This window comes from Oryzias latipes, chromosome 7, assembly GCF_053564925.1.
Source record: "Oryzias latipes strain Hd-rR chromosome 7, Olatipes_Hd-rR_3.1".
In the NCBI taxonomy this organism is placed as follows: domain Eukaryota; kingdom Metazoa; phylum Chordata; class Actinopteri; order Beloniformes; family Adrianichthyidae; genus Oryzias; species Oryzias latipes.
Genome location: NC_136243.1, coordinates 14,693,375 through 14,714,333, shown reverse-complemented (window position 1 = coordinate 14,714,333; position 20,959 = coordinate 14,693,375). Strand labels below are relative to the sequence as shown.

Sequence of the window (20,959 nt, the reverse complement as noted above, 5' to 3'; positions counted from 1 at the left end):
AATTTCTCAGATTTGTGTTTCTTTTTGAAAAATTATTTTATCGTGTGTATTTGCAACAAAATAAGATCAGCAGCACAATAAACCTTCGTAAATGTGAGAGTTAAAAGTAAATAATTAAGAAATCACATGACCGAAAGGCAAATGTTCTAATACCTCCTAGGGATGTTTGATTTTCAGATCCTCAACACAGATGGGTTCTCCAACACTACTAATCAAGCTACAGGATCTAGGAATTAACAGATATAAAACTCACTCTTATCATGGGTCTCACTTAACAGCTGTAGACAAAGTGTCCCATTATCCCAAAATAACTGAATGAGTGCACAAAGAACTGAACAGGGTGCAGAATTCAGCATTTTTGTTTGAGCAAATAGACTTTTCGACACTATCTGAAAATCTCCTTGATGATATTCTTTATCCCTTGTGCTATCCTGGGCACTTTAACATTGGGAGTTGGGTCATCTAGACCCACTAGACAGTGCGCTGAACCTTTTTTCTTCAATGATTTGTGATCTTCACTGGTGTCCATGGATTACATGAAATCTTTCCACCTTAACCACCTTCATCATGGTAGGGAGAACACGTCAGTGTAAGGGTGGGGGTCATCTAAGATAGCACAAGGGTTAAATATGGCCAACACTTCTAAATTCACAACATGCAGAAGGAGCATACCAGACAGATGAAAGGTCAAGAATCTCAACTATTTTTGCTATCACAATTTCCAAGCATTCTTGATGAAATACCTCTCATAACTTTAGTCCTGTACTTTTCAGAAGAGGTTATATTATACTTTAGATTCATGTTTAATGGTTTCAAAAGCTTTACAAGTACATTTATTTTATGCTATAAAAGTTCAGAAAAATCAAGGCAAAAAAATCACAGGCATTGGTGACACAAATTTGTATTTTTCCAAAATAAAAGCATCTGGCATTAAAAAAAAAAAAGACGAGACAAAACATAATTGTGAGGAACCTAGTGGCCCACTCTAAAACATTTTCGTAATCATTACTCTTGGGGTAAAAATTAGAAAGAAATGTTGGTGACTTCCCGCAGGCCGGGGGTCTGCCTCTTCCTTCCGCAGACTGCTGCTGCTGCTGCCGAAGCGCAAGAAGCACCGAGAGAACATCATGGGAGTGGAAATCGAGACCTTGACCCCAGGCGACGGTGAGAACTGTCTATTTGTTTTCATTAAAAACGTACATCTCCACGTTAATTACCTAATTATATGCATTTACCCGCAAACCGTTTTCTTTTTTGTCGATTCCTCTCACGTCTCAGGAAGGACGTTCCCGAAGAAGGGGCAACGCGTCGTGGTGCATTATGTTGGTAAGAAAGAAGCTAAATGTTTATTTTATTTAATATGTTGTGAAATTCTGTTATGTTTAACATGACCGGAAAAGTATCAGTTTCTTCCAAAAGAGTGACTGAATTTAAGGTTATTTGTTAGCTAAAAACTGAGCTAACATCCGGGCTAATATCCCGATCATGTCTTTAAAAGCCTTTCTCTTTAAACAGCAGCAAATAAATTCCATATATAGCAGTTTATTGATTAATTCTTTCAATTGTTTGGGGTAAGATCATATATATATATATATTGTTTTATGATAAAAAGAAAAACGAATTATAGGTGGCTAATCTTGTCCGATTATGCTAACCGGCTAGCCTTAGCCTTAACTTCCGGTGACTTTTTAAAGGTGTTGTGGCACGACTGAGACAACTGTGTTTCTGAAGGGACCACACGGTAAAAGAGGGTGACCACAAATGATAGAGCGTCCAATTATGAACACAGACATAAATAAAATAGCCCAATAAACTTACAATTAAGTAAGTTATTAATCTTTTACGTCTTACTAATCGTCTTTGTTTTGCGGATAGAAAACTTGGTAATCACAGGTAGATATTAGGATATGTCAGTATTTATTTTTTGTCTTTTTCGATGCCATATCTTCCATATCTGGAATCTAAACACCATTAATTTGTTACAGGACGTCATCTAAGTGATTCCACAATTTTTTACATTTTTTTAGAAGATTAATCACTTTTAATTATTGCATGCTTTACGTCTACCGATTGCAGTTTATTATGCTGCATTATTAAGGGCTTGAACCTGTGACCGTTCCTTACTGCGCTCATTAACACTGTTTGTCACCATGTGACGTGTGGGATTTGTTTATCAAATGTCTTTTATGTTTGGGTGGTGGTTTTGGGCAACTTATGTATCTTGTAACTTTTGCAAAGCTGTGAAATCGGACCAAATTCGTGAGAAAGCTGCAGCTGGCTCACAAATGTCCGCTGAGTCCTTGCTCCAAACCAATTCTTCAGCAGTGAATTGAACATGCGCAGACTGCATATGCAGTGACACCCTTTTTAAGACGAACAAACTAAGATTGGTTTGCCTGTGCCACTACACGCTCCTGTCGAACTAAAAACCCTGACAGGCTGTTTTAATGTCGACTATTTGTTTAAATGCACTTTTGTTTTGTAACAGGGGTCACCAATCTGCAGCCTGGCGCTTGTTTGTTGTTTTTTTCCAGCTAACTCTCCCTATTGGTGCTGCTAGTTACCTGAGCAGGTGTGTTTGGTCAATCAGAGTCTGGCATCACTTGACCTAGCAAACCATTAGCAAGTGGGACAGAAAAACCAGCAGGGTGGGAGGTCTTCAAGACCAGGGTTGGAGACCACTGGGATGACTTTCAATAATCTGTCTATCTGGCTCAACGCAACACAGACATCATGTACAACTTACTTTGAAAGTACACAAAATTGCTGAAATTTTACCCTACTAACTGATCATATCTCAACTTTTGTTTGTATAGGGACTCTGGCGGATGGGAAGGTGTTTGACTCTTCCAGATCTCGAGGAAAACCGTTCAAATTTAAGATTGGCCACCAGGAAGTTATTCGTGGCTGGGAAGAAGGAGTAGCTCAGGTGACCGCCACATTCTCACAAACCCAAGAACGCTCAAACTCCAAGGATAGTAGCGATGAACGATAACAAGAACACCAAAAATACATGACAGATTTTGGCAGATTCCTCTTCCCCTACTGCTGGGCTTCTGAATGTGCTCAAGGTCCACTGAATGGGTTAAGAACAAACAATCAAAGCTTGCTGGTGCTTGTTGATGAAATGGAAAATTAGCAGCTGTTTGGTTTGACGGATAATCCAGTACTTGTCCCTTTAAGCACTCGTTCTTTTTGCAGTGTAAAAATCCGTCTAAATGTGCTTCACTGTTGCTCAGTCATCACCGTATCTTCTGAAGTGCTCATGCAGTAAAACTCAGTCTAATGATAGTGTTCATGTGGCCTCACGCCTGTCACTGACATTTTAGATTATATTCAGGTTATCAGGGATGATTTCAATGAAGTCAATAAATTTCCCTGAAGACAAATGGATCTTGAAAATCATTATCTTGCAGGTCAACCTGGACCTTCTTTTTTCCTGTATTATTTGAGATTTTTAAAAAAATCACATCTGCACGTCTTTGTGCCACAACATAAGTGACGTCACTATATTCATTTCTGTTTGGAGGTCTTCATGAAAATGTGTGTTGTGTGTTTTTGGATTTATGCATTCTTGACCTTACAGGAAGTATTGTTTTAATTTGGTGTGAAATCTTTTGTCCACAGATGAGTGTGGGTCAGCGGGCGAAGCTCATCTGCTCACCGGACTATGCGTACGGCAGTAAAGGTCACCCTGGGGTCATCCCACCAAATGCCACTCTGACCTTTGATGTGGAGCTACTTGGTCTCGAGGCCTGAAACTTGTGCAACTTGGTTGTTTAACGTCTCTCAGATTTTCAGGGTAAGAAGAGTCGAAAAATAGCATTTCTGTCTTGTTAAGAGTTAAAAAGTCATCTTTGAAGGATTAGGTGGATTTATATGAAATGATGATAATGTATTCTTGTATATGTGTAGGATTTACATTGTTTTACACTTCTTCTTGCTAGAGATTGGCAATTGATATAAGTCAGGACAGGTTGTAGTTTCTCAGAGGATTTCCTGCACAAACATCAAGCCAGATGTGCAGCTGTTGGTCAGAACATTTAGCAGAGTCCTGGGGGAAAGACTACATCAACCATCTTTTGATCTATTCTAAAGTGTTCCCATTGCTTTTAGTTATGATTGTCATTTTTAGCTCAAATAAAAAAAAATCTGTATTTTCTAGGACATAGTTTCTGCAGAGCGGCAGGAGTTTATTAGAAATTTGCTTTGAGTTGTGGGCCGGCTGTTGGCCTTGATTAACCCCCTTTGCTAAAAGCTCGGAGATGAGAGCCTATGGTCCACACAATGTATTTTCTACCTCGCACATATAATCTTTCTCAAGCAATGTTTTTTCGTCTGCTGGCGATTCACAATTATTTGAATAAGAAATACTCAGAAATGTCATTTTAAGCCTATTTCTCCTTGTATGTGTCCTACAGCATCAGAAAAATGCCACTAGAACAAGTTAAAAAGGCAATTTTCTTGATGGTGGATCCTAAAAAGGGCGTCCACTGTGACAACCACGACAGTTGTGCTTTATTTTAAAGTGCAGCGTATAAATTGTTAGGAGAAATGATCATCCCACAAATGTATGGTAGTGCAGACTGATATCAACCTGTGTCATCTCAAGTGTCTTTTAGGCTTCTAATGAGTTAGTGATTTAGTTATTTAATGTTTGGCTCAATTAAGTTGCAGCACAGAATGTAGTCCCGAATTATGCTAAGTTCCTTTCATATTTATACAATATTGCTTCTGTATCCAGAGTCTGGCCTAAACATGGATTGTTCTTCTCATCCCCTGCAGGTCGAGTCCTTTCTCGGGAACACGGTAACAAAACGCCCACGGCTGACAGCTGGTTCTGATTCCTGCATAGGACTTATGTTTATGATTTCACAAAGTGTAATATGTCATTTGCTGTAAAACTTTATTCCTCATATTTCGGTTTTGGTGGAAACTATAAGCTAATTGTAAGTCATTAGGCCATCCTGGTGTTTTCCTGTTATTACATTTTTATTATTTTGGAACATGAACAGGGATTTTTTTTTTTTAAGTATTTTTTATCTTATGAGCTCCTGCTACAAGTATCATGTTCTAGATAACTTTCCCTGCTGAGTTTCTCATTCCTGCCTTTATATTCTGTTGTTCTGATTGCTGGTGATAGTCCAGAATTAGCTGTCATTTCTTTTATGAATAACCTTATTAATGCTTGTTGGTGGGAAAAATGCTGCTTGTCATCAAAGTTTCATAGCATGTTTTAATTGGTGTCAACGTTACACCAAATCCATTTTTAACTCTTCTTGATCAGGAATTTCTTTTTCTGGATTTTACCTTGAACAGTCGTCACAACACATTTGTGATTGCATCAACAGTGTGTTTTGTGACTCATTAAGTATTTAGTGAATTTACACAATGGGTTTACGATGAATTGTACATTTTCTAATAGGAAACAGGGTGTTTTTGATATTCCCAACTGTTTTATGATGTTACAAATAACTATAGGGGAAAAAAATCCAAAATATGATAAACTAAAAGCCAAACTAAATCAACTTTTTTTTTTTTTTTACATTTTTAAAGTTTCTCTAGTTTAAAAATGTTTAGTGCTGAGGCTTTTATTGCAGTTTTGACATCTGTTGCATAACTTTTTTGAAAGCTGAAGCATAGACGGTCAGTTTTTACCTAAAGCTTTGCACAAATCTATTGCCTGATGGGGGGAAAACAGAAAAAATGTCAGCTTTCTTTACCAACATGCTTATTTTCTTCATACATTCATGTGTTTACCTACTTACCAAATGTTCAGCCTTAAAATCGAGTTTTGGATCTCTATGATGTAAATAAACAGTATAACACAAACTTGGCTCCTGACGTTTATTCTTGCTTTGACTGGCATGTCTGTAGGTTGAACTCTGAGGTTCTTCGGTGCTTGTTTTGGCTCCTGAGTACGAGATCAGATGAACATGCTCTGTTCTGACAGTGAAAATGCTTCAAAATGATGTCAGGCCCTTTTTTTAATTATTTTTTCTAATATCTGCCATTCTCTGTTTTGAAGTCAAAGTGCTCACATTAGAAAATGTTTTCATTTTTTGACAGGTACATGGTTAAAAAGGAGTTAGTTGAGTCTATTTTTGTAGCTTAAACAGTATACCATTGATGCTCCATCATTCAAAGTAACTCTTGGATGCAAGCAGGAGAACCCCAGCAGAGTGGGTTACATGCAAATTGCGTTCAGACGAAAATGATGTCAGGCAGGAGCAGAATGCAGGTTTGAGAATCAAACCACTAAATTCCTTCTCTGCACTATAAGGTAGTGCATGACAACAGAATCCAAAGGACATGATGTGGGCGGTCCAGCTAAAGTTGAGAGGTCTGGCAGTTGGAAGAGTCCAGTCTAGGTGGTTCCGTTCATGCTGGCAGGCCTGCGCCCCCGTCCTGCACCCTGCTGGCGGAGTGAGTGAAGGGCAACGGCGCAGCAGCCTCTCAGCAGCGACCCGATATGATACACAGGCAAGACTTCCTGTGGCGCCCCCCTGCACAGCCATGCCACAGTTGGGACCACAGGCATCGTCAAAGCCATGAGATCTACCAGGAAGTAACGGCTCCAGTGGCACAATGGGGGCGGGGGCTCGTCCTCGTTCGCCCCTCCTGGTTCCCCCACGTTCTCGTCCATCCCCAGGATTGGAGCCCCCTGCCCTACGGGTTGGGGCTGAGAGGTGTGGGGTTGTGCTGGGACCTCTGCTGGTAACCTCTGAGTGGAGTGCTCAGGCGGGGGCGCCACAGGTAAAGTGGTGAAGGACGGCTGTGGCTCTGAGGGGGGGCTGTCTGCTGGAGGTAAAGAAATGACACTTAGCTCATCTGTGCCGCTCTCCTCCTGCAGCCAGGTCATGGTGGGGCTGCAGGCCTGGGAGCGGACCTCGGGCTTCCTCTCACCCACAGGAACTGGGATGGGCTTGGCTTGAGTTGGTGTGGGGGTGGCAGCAGTCGGCGCTCTTACTGGGACCTCCTCTTGAGGCAAGTGAAGGAACAAGTGATGATGGGGGAGGTACGTGTGCCCACTACACATGCAGCTGCTGCTGAGAGTGTGGTAGGAGTGGGACACTGGCAGCACAGCCCCTCCACTGCACATCCTTTCTTGGCTGGATGAGCACGGCACGACCGACGGGCCCCCAACGTCGCAGGCCTGCGGTGGCAGCTGGTCCGGCAGCAGAGCCGCCTCCAGGAGCAGACGGGTTTGTCCTGCAGGGCGAGACGCTCCAGCAGGCTCAGGAGCGTTGGAGCTGCGCTCCAGCTGCAGAGCTTCGCTGCTTTGTCGCGTGCAGGTGGCGCTGCGGCTCAATGTGCTGGCCGGGGAACACCCGCAGGAGCGAGACCTCCCCCCCGGACGGGCTCCCTGCAGTCCTGAGTATGGCTTTTGGTCGTGTTGGTCTTTTTCTCTGATGCCCAGATTGGACCGCACTGACTCGACCACCTCCTGGAGGTGCTGGATCTCCTTACGAGCCTCTTTTAGAGCTAACTGGGCCTCCACGCGGTGGCATTCCTCCTCAATCCAGTCCTCCTGCATTTTATAAAGCTGCGTCCTCAATCCTTCAATTTCATAATCCCTAAAAAAATGATAAGGAATATGTTTATGACACATAGATTAGCTCTGTAAAGCCATTTTAATAAAGTAATTACTGCAAACAATAGCTCCACTTTAATTTAAAACATTTCTTGATTTAGGAAACACCTTTATAGCAATTTTAATATCACAGTGAATTCAGTTAGCAAAGTTGCAAACAAACACAAATAGTCCACATCTGTTTAAAAAATAATAAACCGCATCCACTGCTGCATGATATATACATTTTTTAGGGGTAAAGAAACCAAAACAACAACAACACTTTTTGTATCGTAATAATTCTGAGATATTGGGATGGTATTCTTTGTATACAGCACCACAGACATTTATGAATTCACTAAGCGGTTCATTGATAACTGAACTCTGCTGCCACCATTCAAGGTTCTTTCCATGTAGAAAGAGGAAGAAATACATTGAATACTCAAAGACATGGCAAAGTTGATCAAGTTTGAGTATTTTTTTATTATTATTGGGACAATCTTTCATTCTGGGATACATCTCCTCACATTTACCTCCAGAACACTCTGGTGTAAAGCAGAGTTTAATAATGAACACAGGACTATTTTCACCAAATGGGAATCTGACCAGACTGTTCTGAGGTTTAAAGAAAATAAGCTGTGCTACTATGTTCCCTTTTATTTCTAAAAGGCTCATAATTAACTTGATTTAAAGGATTTGGTTTCTTCTTTCTCCTTTATTCTGTGGAAGCTGTTAGCTTTTTACTACTTGTAGCTGAACTGAAAAACTAAGAGAAAATGTTCAAAATATAACCTGTTTTGTTGTTGTTTTTTGGCTTTATTTTTTGTAAAAAAGCGATATAATACTGTTTTGATAATAGCTATTATACTCCTATGCTTTCACATTTTGTTTGTTTGTTTCTGTGTGAAGGAGTAGTGGATAAAAGGAGAAGAGTTACCTGTGATGTAGTCTTTCCACATTTTCTCTCAGTCTGGCTCGCAGGTGTCGGATACACACCTCTTTTTGTTGCAGGGGGGTGAGATACTGCTCTGCACTGGGGGGCCTGATTCCATGATTGTCGCTGCAGGCTGTGTGCTTCATTTGACGCCTAAAATTAACAACATCAAGCACAAAAACAGTCTACTATGACGGTGGGACGTGATCCAACTTTATTCCTACTTTAGGAGGCTGCTATAGAGTTCCTAAAGGAGCTCCAATGGATGTATATTAAAGCTGTTCTTGTATCAACGCATTTCATTTACAAGAGAAGCTGAGAGATGCTGGGTCTCAGCTGGGGAATGCTTATGAAGGACTCTCCAGCTCATCACAGTGGTAAAACACAGGCAAGTTCGCGTCAGCTTTACTGTCTTTAGGAAAATCAGAAAGGAATTTAGGATGACTATTTAAATCTGAATCTTTTATCAAATATTTCTGGAACACCCACTGACATGCTGTGTGAAGAAGGGTGTCACCTGGGTGTGCTGGGATACGTCCTGGCCGTGGGACTGCCCTCTGGAGCCCTCGCCCGGCAGGGGTAGGTGTGAGTACTGGATGCATCACTGAGGGCATGTCGCCCACTGGTTCCCACTGAGCGCCTTTGACAAACACCAAATGACTCATTTATCTAAGTCTGATGTTTAGTTTTTTTTCCTTTGAAAAGCTGGTTATAGATGAGTGTACCTGCGCTGGCTCGAGGAGGGCTTTCGACTGGGAGTGACAGACATCGACGTGAAGAGAAACGTCCAAGCTCTAGCGCGGGATGCTGGGATCTGCCACAGCTACACCGCTACAACAGTCAGAGAGCAAAGGCGTCAGGACACGTAAGCAAAGCCAGAAAGGAAGATAAATGAATCCACGTGACTGTTTTCCCCTTCTCTGATAATGTTTCTTATGCAAGGGGGGGCAGTGATAAAGGTCTGACCCTCAGAAATAATGGTTTGGGGGGACAGAAGCAGCAAATAGAGTCTTCTTTCTGTCCCGACACAAAGAGCCACAGTGAGTTCAGGGTCAGTTCAGTCTGTGTCGTCCTCATCCTCAGAAGCGGGATTGAAGCGAACATCGACTGCTGACTGGACAATTCCACGTCTGTGGCTGACGGACGCATGAGGCCTGACCACACTAAGTGACACATAATCTGTGCTAAATAACAGACACGCTTTTGTTTCAGTCCTAAAATACTCATGGTAAACCAGCTGAAAAACGGCAACTTTCAAAAGAAAATACAAACAAGAACTTGAAAATGTTATCTAACATTTTGGCATAAAGGAAAACTGGACATTTTTGGAAAGCTACTACTACAAATTTAGTGAAGATTAACTGTAATGTTTGACTCTGGAGTCATGAAAAACATACCCAGCATGCCTCGTTTTGCAACAACCTTTCAGAAGGAAAGGAAACGTGCCCTTCTGTGCCACACCTGACAAATTTATGAAGTACAAAAGTTAAACAAAGAAACAATTTGTTATTTAGTTTTTGTGCTAGCCATTATTTTAGAGCCATTTCCAATTTTTTCAAACTCTTAATTTATAGTTCAATAGAAGTAGTTTGTAAAGAAAATGTGAAAAATTATGAATACATTTGTAACATTATTCATCTGGATTGTATGGATTTAGATTTTTAACCTATTTCGACTGTGCGCCAACTGTCTTCAAAACATCAATTAAGACACTAAATGTTTTTTTTTTGCAATAAAAACAGTTTTAGTAAATCCTAAAAATATTTGTTTGCATTTAGTTCAAATGTGAGGGTGGGACAATTCGCCATCCTTGCTCAAACAAGTGGATTTTAACTCTTCTGATAGCAATAGGTTTATAAAATATATATAAATATCTCTAATTCTACAGAAATATTTTAAGAAAATCTAAAAACACATTTATGGATGGATGTCTCTATTACCAGCAAGTATACTTGTTTATATATTCTATCAAGTTCAGCTGCCCTTTATAGTTTCATGACGTCAGTCATGTTTAAAATCAGGTCATGCTTCAGTATTTATTAAAAAAAATTGAGGTTTCTGCCACATTTGCTTCCTAAGGTTTGCATTTGGGTCCTTAAAAAAACTGGGCAACCCCAACTCCACTGGGTTTTCTTTGCCTGTTTGCAGTGTGTTGATAATAATAATAATAATAGTAAGCTAAATATAGTCATTTTGGTGAGAAAATAAAAAATGTTGATTCTATTAGTTTTGTTTCCTTTTAGAATTAAGTTTGCAACTTTCTCTTAGAAGATCAATGTCATCTTTACAGTAAAAAAAAAGAGCAATATACATCTAAAAATGATCAGCTATCAAATAAAAGGTCAGAAATTTTCCATTAAGACTCGATGACACAGTTCAAGTAATCCATAGATTATCTAACCTAACCGGATGTATTTACATAAAGAGGAACAGATCTTAAATCTGTTACAGCCCATAACTCTCATCCTATATATAATTTCTAGGACGAGGAGGCAGATCCCCCCCTCCTCCTCTTCATCATCATCGGAGTGTGCAACAAGTGGAAGATGCTGGTGAGAAATACGCAACCATCTTACGTAACTGAGTGGAGGCAGAGGTAGGATGAGACCCGAGTGCCACCTGCGGATGAAGATGCCGCGCGGCTGGAGTGCCTCGTCTTTCACTGATCAGAGAGAAAACGCGCGCGCGGGTTTAACCGCGTCGGAAAGCACGCGGCAAAGTCACACGCGCACAGTTGAAAGCACCCCAACCCACATCCGGAACTAAACCATGACATGACTAAAAAAAACAAAAAAAAAACACAATCCCAGCTGTGTCCTACATGGAAGGGTGCCGCCGGGACACCGCGGAGCTGAAAACAAACGCCGCGCGTGCGGTTGTACCGTGAGGGCAGCTGGACGCCGCGCGGGCTGGGGGAGCCTCGGTTCCTGCCTGACTTGATGGTCCCGGGAGGCAGCAGGAAGAAAAGACGTTGGCGGTGCTGATGAGAGTCCATCCTGCAGCCACGAAGCCCCTAGATGAAATGAGGCAACTGCGTCTGCTGCAGCGCGGCTTCTTAAAGTGACAGAGGGGGGAATCAAAGTACCCCATCTGCAGGAAAACGAGCTTTATTGGGCTCCGGAGTCTGAACCAATCCTGCTGTCAGGTCTTCCTGACAGAAGCTTTTCAAAATAAGTGTATTTTCCTTAAACCTCTTCACATATTCTACTTCAACATTCAACCTGAAGGTCTGCAGAAAGCAGAAAACTATTTAAAAATGTTATGTAACTAGTATAAATATCAACATTACCATAACAGTATTGATACAGTATACTGAATATAAGAAGTATTTACAATTTTTAGTGGTTTTGTGCTGTAAACAATGAAGTTCTGAAAAATCTGAGAACATATCAACATATATTTTGTATAGAGGCTTTTCTTATACATTTACTTTGAATAAATATTGACAACTTTCATCTGTGAAATGAAACAGGCCTCAGACAGGAAGCACAGGGACTGGAACAGTTCAAAACGTTAACGCAACAAGCAGAAATTGGGAATCCAAGATAAACGGACAATGTGTTTTGAAGAACTATTTAAAAAAATAAATAACTTTTCTGAGTTTATTAAAATATTCTGAGCTGAGCAATATCTTAAAAGTGTTGGTGAAAAAAAAAAAGTCTGGTAGGTTTTAGTAACAGCCAAGAAGAAACCTCGGTTTAGGTTTGAACAAACTCACGTGTCATTAAATAGACACTCGTGGGTAACTTGTTTTTATAGCAGGCTGCTGTGTTTATCCCACAAACTAGACTTCTGTCCAGGCAAAGACATTCCTTCCGTCTGAAGGAGGAAGCAAAAGCCAGAGTTCTGCATGAACCCAGACTTCCTGTCCGTTTTACAGACTGTAAAAGGTGGGTCCCGGCGTGGCGAGGATGTCCTTGTACGGGACGCTCTGGTGCAGGTGGAGGGCTTGCTGCTTTTTCAGGACTAAGAAGGAGAAGAAAATGGCTGCGGCTTGAGCCCGAGTACTTCCTTGACAGAGGGACTTCAGGCTGAAGGTGGGGTCACTGCTGGTCTGACTCTGCTGTGGACAAACACAATCACATCTGCAAGAGTCTCATCCCAGATTCTGCTTCTGTAGCGTTATTTGTAATCCCTAAGAAGGCTTTTCGTGAGAGACACTCTAGCTCTGACTTTGTGAAACACTCATGGGGTTGGAATAGGTGCAGTTACAATTCACTAATCTGCAGGTGTATTTTTAGAAGCTTACTTTGAGGGCGTTTAGGAGCCTGTGTGCTCTCTTGGTTATCCTCTTCTCCTCAAAGTCCTGGCTGCTCAGCATAGACTGCAAGAAGAAGAAAAAAGGGGGAATATTTCAGTCAGCAGTTCTGGGCGAACTGTCAAAGCAGAACAGCAGAACAGAAACCTGCCATATGCCTAAAGTTATTCAAGCTTATTTTTAGACCATTATCCTGAACTGCAGTGTGAATGTGTGAGAGCTTGAGAACCTGAGAGAGGAGGGACGTTGACTGAGTCTCCTGCTCCACATGAGATGGATGGACAAACATGGAGTCCTCAGACGGGAGGTCCGGATGAGTCAGCTCCGACATGTTCACCTCCTGATGGATGCAGGCGAGCAAAAGCTTCTGCTTTGTTGTCTGATCACGTGAAAGCAGCCACGCAGCTGATCCTACTCACATGCAGGAGCTCCAAGTGAGCCTCCTGGTTGTTGTTTGTGTCATGGAGAGGAGTCAGCTCTGTGCTGCCAGTGTTATCCAGGTTGATTGATGAATCTCTGACAGCGTTGTCGGGGCTGAGGCCACTGCGGTCACTCTGAACTATGATGTAACAGCGTAGGAAAACTGGATCAAACCAAAATACTAAACACATTCAGACTGGATTTTTATACACAGTCGTCCTCTGACTTCTTCCTCCCTCTTGGCGCATCTCCTCCACCTCTCCTTGTGCTCTGGAGTGCATCTGGTTGAAGATATTTTTAACATAGAGCTGCAAAGATATAATTTGACCACGTTTCACGCATCAATCTACAGCGGTTTGTGTGCAAATGCTGACTAAACTAGCTGTTGGGGCGTTTACCTGGCTTATTGGTGGACCGAGCCCCGTGGAACACGGCTGGGAGAAGAGTTTGCTGACAGATCCGCTCTCCTTCCAGTGCATGAGCTGGACGGTTGGTGGGGCCATGTCCAAAGCAGCCACCAGGTCGGAGAAGTCAGAAAGCTGCTCTCTGATTACGTCGTTGCTCAGTTCTTTGGCGTGGTCCACCACTAACTTGCGTTTCCTCTTTCCCACCCTCTTCTCTGAGTTAGCTAAAAACAAAGAGAGGGATCACCACACAGATGCAGAAAAGGTTCTTCCCACCAACATACACAGTAGCTGGAAGGGTGGGAGATGGGATGTTTATGCCTACGAGTTATCGCCACAGGTTCCAGAGCGAAGGCAACGTCCATGTTAGTGAGAAGTGTGGTCTGATTTGGTGAAGGAGTCTCTGTCACCGTGGGATTGCCTTCAAAAGCAACTGAGAAGGACAAATGTCATCCTGCAAGTGTGTGAGTGGAGCTAAAATGTGACACCAGGATTATGCTCTGAAATCACGTCACCGGTGTGATTCTGAAGGTCATTTGGACTCTCATGGCTTTCATGTGTCAGCTCTTCCATGAGGTCTGTGGGTTCACTGGACATTCCCAGAAAGTCTACGGAGGAAAAGAAAAAGGAACAAGCAGTTCCCAATGAGAGATCAACTGTCTGAGTCTGATTATTCAAAGAGCTTTAGGATCTGTAGAAAATATAACGTGTGATTAAAAAGCCCAACAGTGACCTATAGGCAGACTAATAAAGGAAAAAAACGCTAATGAAAAGTCTTCTCAGACTTCTAAATGTCAGCATCTTTTATTTGTTTTTTACTGTGAATAAATGTGTCAGATCTGGTTTGGTCTTTCAGATCAGCGGATTATAAATCCACTCATTATTTTTCTTTCAACTTTTTTCAGACAAAAAAAAGCTTTCAGTTTAGTTAGTTTAGTTTAACAACTCCTCAACTGATTCATAAAAAACAGCTTTTGCTCAGTTCACATCCCTGCTTATTTTTAATAGTATTCTTCAAAACAGATTTGATTTAAAGCATTAAAAAAAAAAGAAAAGAAAAAATATTGCAGTCTTTATTTCATTGATTAGTTGATAAATAAGATAAAATTCGTTTTTTATGGAAAAATACATTAATTTTGAATCAAAATGAGAACTTTTGAATTAAAATCACATAAATGTAGTTATGTGGCAGTGATGCCAGCCCTGTTGCTAGAGGAATGCTGAACTGTAATTCAACCCTTTAACACTGTACGTTAAAAGCGAACGGTCTCCTTGTTTGGTGACAGTCCTGCTGGAAATGCATATCAACCACAAGAACAAAAGCAGAAGAAAGAGAACTTGGTTTAAGGATAATGCCAATCATCTTTTTAGAGAACATTTTTTGCATTTCTTGCACACAGTTTGCTGAAATCTTCTGGTCTGCAACCAACTAAAAATGCTGAGATCTTCCGTTTGCTCCACCACTATTTCATATTTACTTGTTGTCTTATCAAAACTCATGAATAAAAGATCTTGTGAAATTAACTAGATCCTGTACCGCTGTGGGAATGTAAGCTTTTGTTTTATTTTTTTGCATAACTGACTAATAAATGCCAACAGAACCATAACATTTATGTGAGCATTTTTTGGGGGGAAATCTTATTCAATCAACAAAAATTACCAAGAAGATCTAATCCTTTATCCTCATCTCCAAATGCATCATCATGCTGTGCAAAGCCTTCAAAGCTCCTGTCCAGCACAGTGTTTGATGGAACTAAGGAGTCACTAACTATGCCTGAAAGAAAAGAAAAGAGCGGGATAAAATAAAAATAGATTTAGTCCTAATATTATGAAAAACAAAACAAAAATAAAAACATGTATATTATTGGTTCAAATGAGCGCTGAATATCTGACTGAACACAAAATGAATCAAGAACAATAATCCAGTCTGACTCTTACCCATGTCTGTCAAGTTCAAAAAACCATTTCCAAAATCTTCTTTCAGAGTGATTTCCTCTGATCGACATTGGTTTAAAGCAAAATCTTCCGGTATATCAATGTCGCTGGAAAAAAAAGATCGTATGGGCACAAACAGAAAATGTATACATATCACAACTCATTGAGCTATTTGTAACAACAATGCCCCTCAACGGTAAGGCAGTTGAGAATGTAAGTGTTAACATTTGCCAGTGGAAGAAGGAGAGAACACTACCAGGGGTGTGGCAGTTCAACATCGAAGGCAGTGAAGTCCTCAGTCAAGGTAATTTCTTTTACTGTGGCCTCAACCCTCCCCAAACATAGATCTGTTTGACCTGGGATGTTAAGAATAAAACAAATCATTTTAATCAATAAGGACTGCTTCTATGAAACAAACCTCAGGAATCAAGAGAACCCTAAAAAGATGAATATGTCGCCCTCTGGTGGTTATTATACAGTTGTATCTATTTTGATGCTAAAGTATGTTTTGAGATTGTTTAAAAGTTTTAATGTTTGGCCCAACAAAATAATAACAAAGCAGAGCCACAACTCTTTCTTAATCAGTAGTAAAATAATAAAAAACTCTTTTCAAACCTAAATCCTATTTCCAGTTTACAGCACCTCAGGACTTTGCATATATGTGTGGAATAAATCAAGGTCCCTCTAATCGAATTTATCAAAATAAGGCAGTAGCTGTTTTTATTTTATTTTTTTTTAGCAATTCAATTACTAAAGAGACATCGAAAAATTAGCTTTATTTACAAAGAAGCCTACCAATTAACTAAAGAAAAAATAAAGTTGTGTAGTTTGTTAAAAAAAAACTGCAGCCCCTCAATTAAAGCTTTTTGTAAACTCTTGAGGTCGAGTTTGTACTACATCAATGTCAGATTAAGAGTTACTCTGTAATATTTTTTAAATGAAAGAAACCAAAAAGTTAGACATAAGACTCACCTGGCCTGAACGCAGTGCTAATTTTGCCCAGGGCAATGGTACAGTCCGCAAGGAGATACTTTGCCTTTCTGGAGTAGATTCTGACCAAACCGATGAGCAGATGACCGGAAGTCCGTAAACCAACCTTCATCTTCAAACATTACACAGACAGGCCAATCAGCATCTTAGCTGTGCTTAATCACTCAATGTGACGAATGTATATACCTTTGGGGAAAGTATTTCTCTCACGGTCGTTTCTAGATTGCATTCAAACACATGAGGCTTGGTGAGTTTTTTCTCCCAGTGTGCTGCTAGCCAGATTTTAGCCAGAGATCCCCTTTTGGACGTAAACAGATGAGTGTAGAACATGATGTTCACAGACGAGCGTCACCTGTTGAAATTCAATATTTGATATTTTATTTTTGTTATAGTTTGGCTTCAAATGAAAACAACTTCTTTTTTTATTAATTAATATGATTTGGTGCAATGTCATGGCTAACCTCAAAAACAGCTAACAAGCGGTTTACGAAAACGACTAAATCGCAAGTTAGGCGATTATTTCCGACCCAAAGTAATAATAAAAGCACAACTGGCAAATAAAAGCTAAAGTAAACAATTTTATTAGCGTAAAAAGGGACAGAATTGCTTAACTTAGCAACAGCTTACCTTCACTTCAAACTCCGCGCCTTTTTTTCCAAAACCGTAACGTGCACATTTCCGCGAGACCTTTCAGAAAACAACTTCCGCCGCCAAGGTAACAATGGCGACTTCTTTTGGACAAATTTAGTCTGACATTTCTGAATTAAATTCCAGACAAATAAAAGTATGTTGTCTCAACGTTCGTAAAAATAATATGTTGGTTAATTAGAATGTATTACATTACCACCTATACAGTATGCACTCGTGTCTGTACTGTGGAACATGATTAAAGTAGTTAAATTATTTTTTAAACCGAGTTGTTTCCTTGTTGAAGCTCTTGAGGACATTATTACATTTCAGAAATAAAACGATGACACTACCCCCAAAGAAATAAAAACCTTGATACGATTTAAATATGTGCAAATGTATCTTTTTTTAAATCTACACCTCCATATATACAACTGTTATAGTAATATTTAGAATTGTAAATATTAATGGCAACACATTTAATTTTGTATTAAACTATTTCAAACAGGTATAGGCTACCTGCACACTTTTTAAATGTTTGCTTACAAAGTCATGTCAAGGTGTGCTTGTATTTAATCAACACAAGAAAATAATAAACAAGTAGACCTAACAACACAAGAATAAAAATAATTTTTTGTGTATATATCTATACATATGTATGTATAGATTCTATATACATATACTTAAAATCAATTAAACATTGGGCCCTGCATCTTTAGTCTATGAAAGTTTACTTTTTTTAATGAAAATTATGGAAATGTACACACTTTCCCTGATATTCTCAGCTTTTGGAAAGGGTCTGTGGGCATTTGCAGCCACCAGAGGGCACCACAGCACCAGTAAGAAACAGTCTGGGTTCCAATGTCATTCTTGTTAAGCACATAGGTTTCACGGTCTATTAATTTTGTAGTAAAAGCATCGAGGACTAAATGTACACGTGAAGGACAACAAACATTTGCAGCAACATCTCTTGTTATCATGTTATGAATCTTTCTGGAGCTTACACGGCACCACTCAATAATTTTCATCACTGTACTTTGGATTTTATCTGTGTGGGGTCCTTATTAGCTTCTTTCCAAAGATGTTGGAAAATGTGCAAAAGGCTGCATGAATCTGATTAGCGTTCCAGTGCACTGGAGGAGGATTACTGCAGACAGAAACTGTCTGTACGACTGCAAGCCAGTTAAATATGAAGCTGGAAAACAATTTCAAAATGCCCTTCTGATTATTCTATAATGATATAAACAGTTATTTGGATTTACTTTTCAATTTTTAAATGATTAAAAAGTTAAAAAAAAAACACACTTGAATATTTGTTTATTTGTGTCATCTAGACCTCTTTTGAGACACGACAAAATCATTAAGAAGCACTAGCAAGAGCCATTGTTTATTGAAAAAAGAAAGACAAAGATGGTATTTGGTTTTGCTATTTTCAGTCAACTAAATTTGTATTTTTTGACTAAAAGTTGCTACTTTAAATCAATATTCCAGTTTTTTTTATCTCAACTAATAACAGTTTTTTTCAATTTATTATCAGATTGACTGATTGTACTCTACGTTGTGTGTGTGTGTGTGTGTGTGTGTGGGGGGGGGGGGGTCAGCACAAAGCAGACAGGTCTGATGATGGCTTTCTCAGTCCAAAGGTAGCTCTAAAGCCCTGAATAGCTCTTCTCTGCTCTTCATTTTTGCATTTTTTCCTCACAAGCAAGTATTTAAAGAGCCCCTTTTGTCCTTCGAGGCAGTCCTTTGAGAACTGAACATGCCAAAATAATTTTTGGTTTTGTTTTCAACCCCACGCCCCGGGGTGGTGCAGCTGTACGAGAATGCTTGGCATGTCATGTCACGGGCTGGATTTCAACAGACACTTGGTTAAAGATGTAGCTGGCGGGCAACCCAGGATAAAAGTGCTGCTCCTGGGAAACTGAGAATTTCAGGAGGAAAAATCCCAGGAAAATCTCTGGAGACTCCCCTTTAACTTTAGTGACATGAACATATACAAAAAGAGCTGCTATTTTCCAATCTATAGTGTTATTGTCCAGAACAGTTGATTCAATATGGTGGTTAAAAGTGAAGTTGACACCCATTTATGAGACCTGCCATTATGTAGTCAGAACCAATCCTTGTTTATAGGTTTAACTTTAGAGTTAGAATAAATAACCGGCCAGCATGTACAGCAATGTCAGTGCATTCTGAGACTTTTTTTCTAAATGTTGCGTGCCCTATCGCTTATTTTCCCTCCAACTCTTCATCAGGCTTTATCTCCCTGCTGCCCTATTCCGGTTGCAAGTGAACAGCTTATCCCCAAAGCCATTTATTTTTTTTTAATTTTGGAGAAAATAAACTGCTTTGCACCCAAATCAGTCACTCAATCTTTTGCTTATGCTTCCTGCTTTTCCAAGGATTTTGGATTTCCTTTTTACGTCTTTCATATTATCATGACTGCTGATGAAAGACTCTGTTTTTCCATCATGCCTCCTATTAGATGATGGAATATGTGAGAAAATGTAAAAAAAAAAAAAGTTCTGTCAGAAGCAGCAAACATAATGGACAATTGTCAGAGTTGGATAGGTCATCTGTGTCAGAGCAATGTGGGAGTTTATCATTGTTTCTTCTCTCTCTGTCCAAATGTCAATGTGTGGGGCTGCACACCTGCAGATAAGTAAGTTTTCCCATACTGACAAACATCGCCATTCCCTAAGCAATTTCTGTTCAAATATTTGTTTTCGTACACAAAAACGGAAGTAAAACTTGGACTTGGAAAAAAGTTTAGTTCAGTCCAGCCTAATTTGAGAAAGACAAATCAGGTACTAATAATTCTAAAACTGTTATTTCTGATAGCTGGATGAAGATCTTTGTTTTGGTTCGATTCCTGCACCCAGGAAGACTTTCATGATTGCTTTTCTACTCTATTTTATTTTATATTTAAATTTTTTATCTTTATTTATTCACTTAATTCTTTATCCATCTCATTTTTTATTCTAGGATTTCTCTCACTGCAATTTTTATTATTGCTGTTTTTTGCACTGTCATGCTAGTGAGAAACAACATCTCGTCTCACCCGTGTATTTCTTCGCAAATACTGTGTGTGAAATGACAATAAATCTGGAATCTTAATGTCTGAGACTCCACCTCTTTGTAATTCCTGTTAATTATTATCTGTTTTCTGTACGTTACGACAGATTGGTTTGTCTTTGGTTTTAAAGGTATGGAAATACTTCATAAATCACAGTTTTGTGGTCAGTCTTTGTTGAAGGAAAAGCTGGGTTTCATGTTTCAGTCTTTTCAGACCCTGCAGTCCAACCAACAGGAGCTGGAAGGTGTGGCACTCACCCACTGGAGAATTTTAAACAGAGCTCCCTCGCTTCATTCAAATATCAATTTGCCGAAAATTAGGTTTCCACTGAATTTAAAATGCTGGTCTCCCAAGTTAATGAACAGATTTCAAATATTGACTTATTTTCTCTAGAAAGAAGATATTGTATTACTTCCTCTGTTTTAATCTCAGCAATCATTTTAGGGTGCCACCTCTATTTCAGGCTTTGATTTTCAATATTTTTTTGTTATTGTGGTTTGGAATGATCAAATCAAAGAAATGTTGTAGATGTGAAAGCTCACTGATAAGACAGAACAGTTTCTCATGCATAAAATAAGAACTAAATAGATGTTTGCTCATTTTGAATGACTTTATTTAAATTGGTCTGCAATTTGTCTTGTTTTTTTTTTTTTTGGGTTACATACATAAATTTGCTTTTTTTAAATGGAGTCACACATCACAATAGGACACAGAAAAACAGCAAAATGTGTCGTTTTTATACATG

General features: G+C 39.7%; 3 protein-coding genes across 6 annotated transcripts; 1 reads left to right on the top strand and 2 right to left on the bottom strand.

The window, feature by feature from the left end:
* The first annotated feature begins 1,015 nt into the window (after window positions 1–1,015).
* fkbp1aa (FKBP prolyl isomerase 1Aa) lies at window positions 1,016–5,832 on the top strand. Its single transcript, XM_004070853.5, has 5 exons — window positions 1,016–1,164; window positions 1,279–1,326; window positions 2,817–2,929; window positions 3,628–3,802; window positions 4,786–5,832. The coding sequence occupies exons 1-4, from the start codon at window positions 1,128–1,130 to the stop codon at window positions 3,757–3,759; spliced, it is 330 nt and encodes a 109-aa protein (XP_004070901.1). The 5' UTR covers window positions 1,016–1,127; the 3' UTR covers window positions 3,760–3,802; window positions 4,786–5,832.
* A 1-nt stretch (window position 5,833) lies between these two features.
* snpha (syntaphilin a) lies at window positions 5,834–11,531 on the bottom strand. The gene is made up of 5 exons (XM_004070953.5): window positions 11,390–11,531; window positions 9,233–9,338; window positions 9,025–9,147; window positions 8,511–8,660; window positions 5,834–7,577 (listed from the first exon to the last, which is right to left on the bottom strand). Exons 2-5 carry the CDS (start codon window positions 9,274–9,276, stop codon window positions 6,368–6,370), a joined length of 1,527 nt encoding a protein of 508 aa, XP_004071001.1. The 5' UTR covers window positions 9,277–9,338; window positions 11,390–11,531; the 3' UTR covers window positions 5,834–6,367.
* A 67-nt stretch (window positions 11,532–11,598) lies between these two features.
* On the bottom strand, window positions 11,599–17,322 carry rad21l1 (RAD21 cohesin complex component like 1). 4 transcript variants are annotated; one of them, XM_011477488.4, is made up of 14 exons: window positions 17,142–17,322; window positions 16,701–16,866; window positions 16,497–16,626; window positions 15,781–15,880; window positions 15,528–15,631; window positions 15,250–15,363; window positions 14,105–14,197; window positions 13,915–14,022; window positions 13,584–13,813; window positions 13,412–13,493; window positions 13,185–13,324; window positions 12,995–13,105; window positions 12,757–12,831; window positions 11,599–12,570 (listed from the first exon to the last, which is right to left on the bottom strand). In XM_011477488.4, the coding sequence occupies exons 2-14, from the start codon at window positions 16,842–16,844 to the stop codon at window positions 12,382–12,384; spliced, it is 1,620 nt and encodes a 539-aa protein (XP_011475790.1). In that variant the 5' UTR covers window positions 16,845–16,866; window positions 17,142–17,322; the 3' UTR covers window positions 11,599–12,381. The 4 variants fall into 4 exon arrangements, with proteins under 4 accessions (XP_011475790.1, XP_004071002.1, XP_020560496.1 ...); XM_004070954.5 differs by having other exon boundaries at window positions 11,599–12,567; XM_078950293.1 differs by having other exon boundaries at window positions 12,100–12,592.
* Between the last annotated feature and the right edge of the window lie 3,637 nt (window positions 17,323–20,959).

What these genes read in the sequence shown, in the direction of transcription:
- rad21l1 (XM_011477488.4), bottom strand. Translation starts at nt 16,844, where the DNA reads ATGTTCTACACTCATCTGTTTACGTCCAAAAGGGGATCTCTGGCTAAA. An exon ending in GCGCCAAGAGGGAGGAAGAA is followed by an intron (nt 13,325 to 13,411) that starts GTCAGAGGACGA and finishes GTTACATCATAG; the next exon opens with TTCAGAGTGACCGCAGTGGC. An exon ending in CTCACTTGGAGCTCCTGCAT is followed by an intron (nt 13,106 to 13,184) that starts GTGAGTAGGATC and finishes TGCATCCATCAG; the next exon opens with GAGGTGAACATGTCGGAGCT.
- snpha (XM_004070953.5), bottom strand. Translation starts at nt 9,276, where the DNA reads ATGTCTGTCACTCCCAGTCGAAAGCCCTCCTCGAGCCAGCGCAG. An exon ending in ACGTATCCCAGCACACCCAG is followed by an intron (nt 8,661 to 9,024) that starts GTGACACCCTTC and finishes TGTTAATTTTAG; the next exon opens with GCGTCAAATGAAGCACACAG. An exon ending in GTGGAAAGACTACATCACAG is followed by an intron (nt 7,578 to 8,510) that starts GTAACTCTTCTC and finishes TCATTTTTTTAG; the next exon opens with GGATTATGAAATTGAAGGAT.
- fkbp1aa (XM_004070853.5), top strand. Translation starts at nt 1,128, where the DNA reads ATGGGAGTGGAAATCGAGACCTTGACCCCAGGCGACG. An exon ending in CGTCGTGGTGCATTATGTTG is followed by an intron (nt 1,327 to 2,816) that starts GTAAGAAAGAAG and finishes TTGTTTGTATAG; the next exon opens with GGACTCTGGCGGATGGGAAG. An exon ending in GGGAAGAAGGAGTAGCTCAG is followed by an intron (nt 2,930 to 3,627) that starts GTGACCGCCACA and finishes TTTTGTCCACAG; the next exon opens with ATGAGTGTGGGTCAGCGGGC.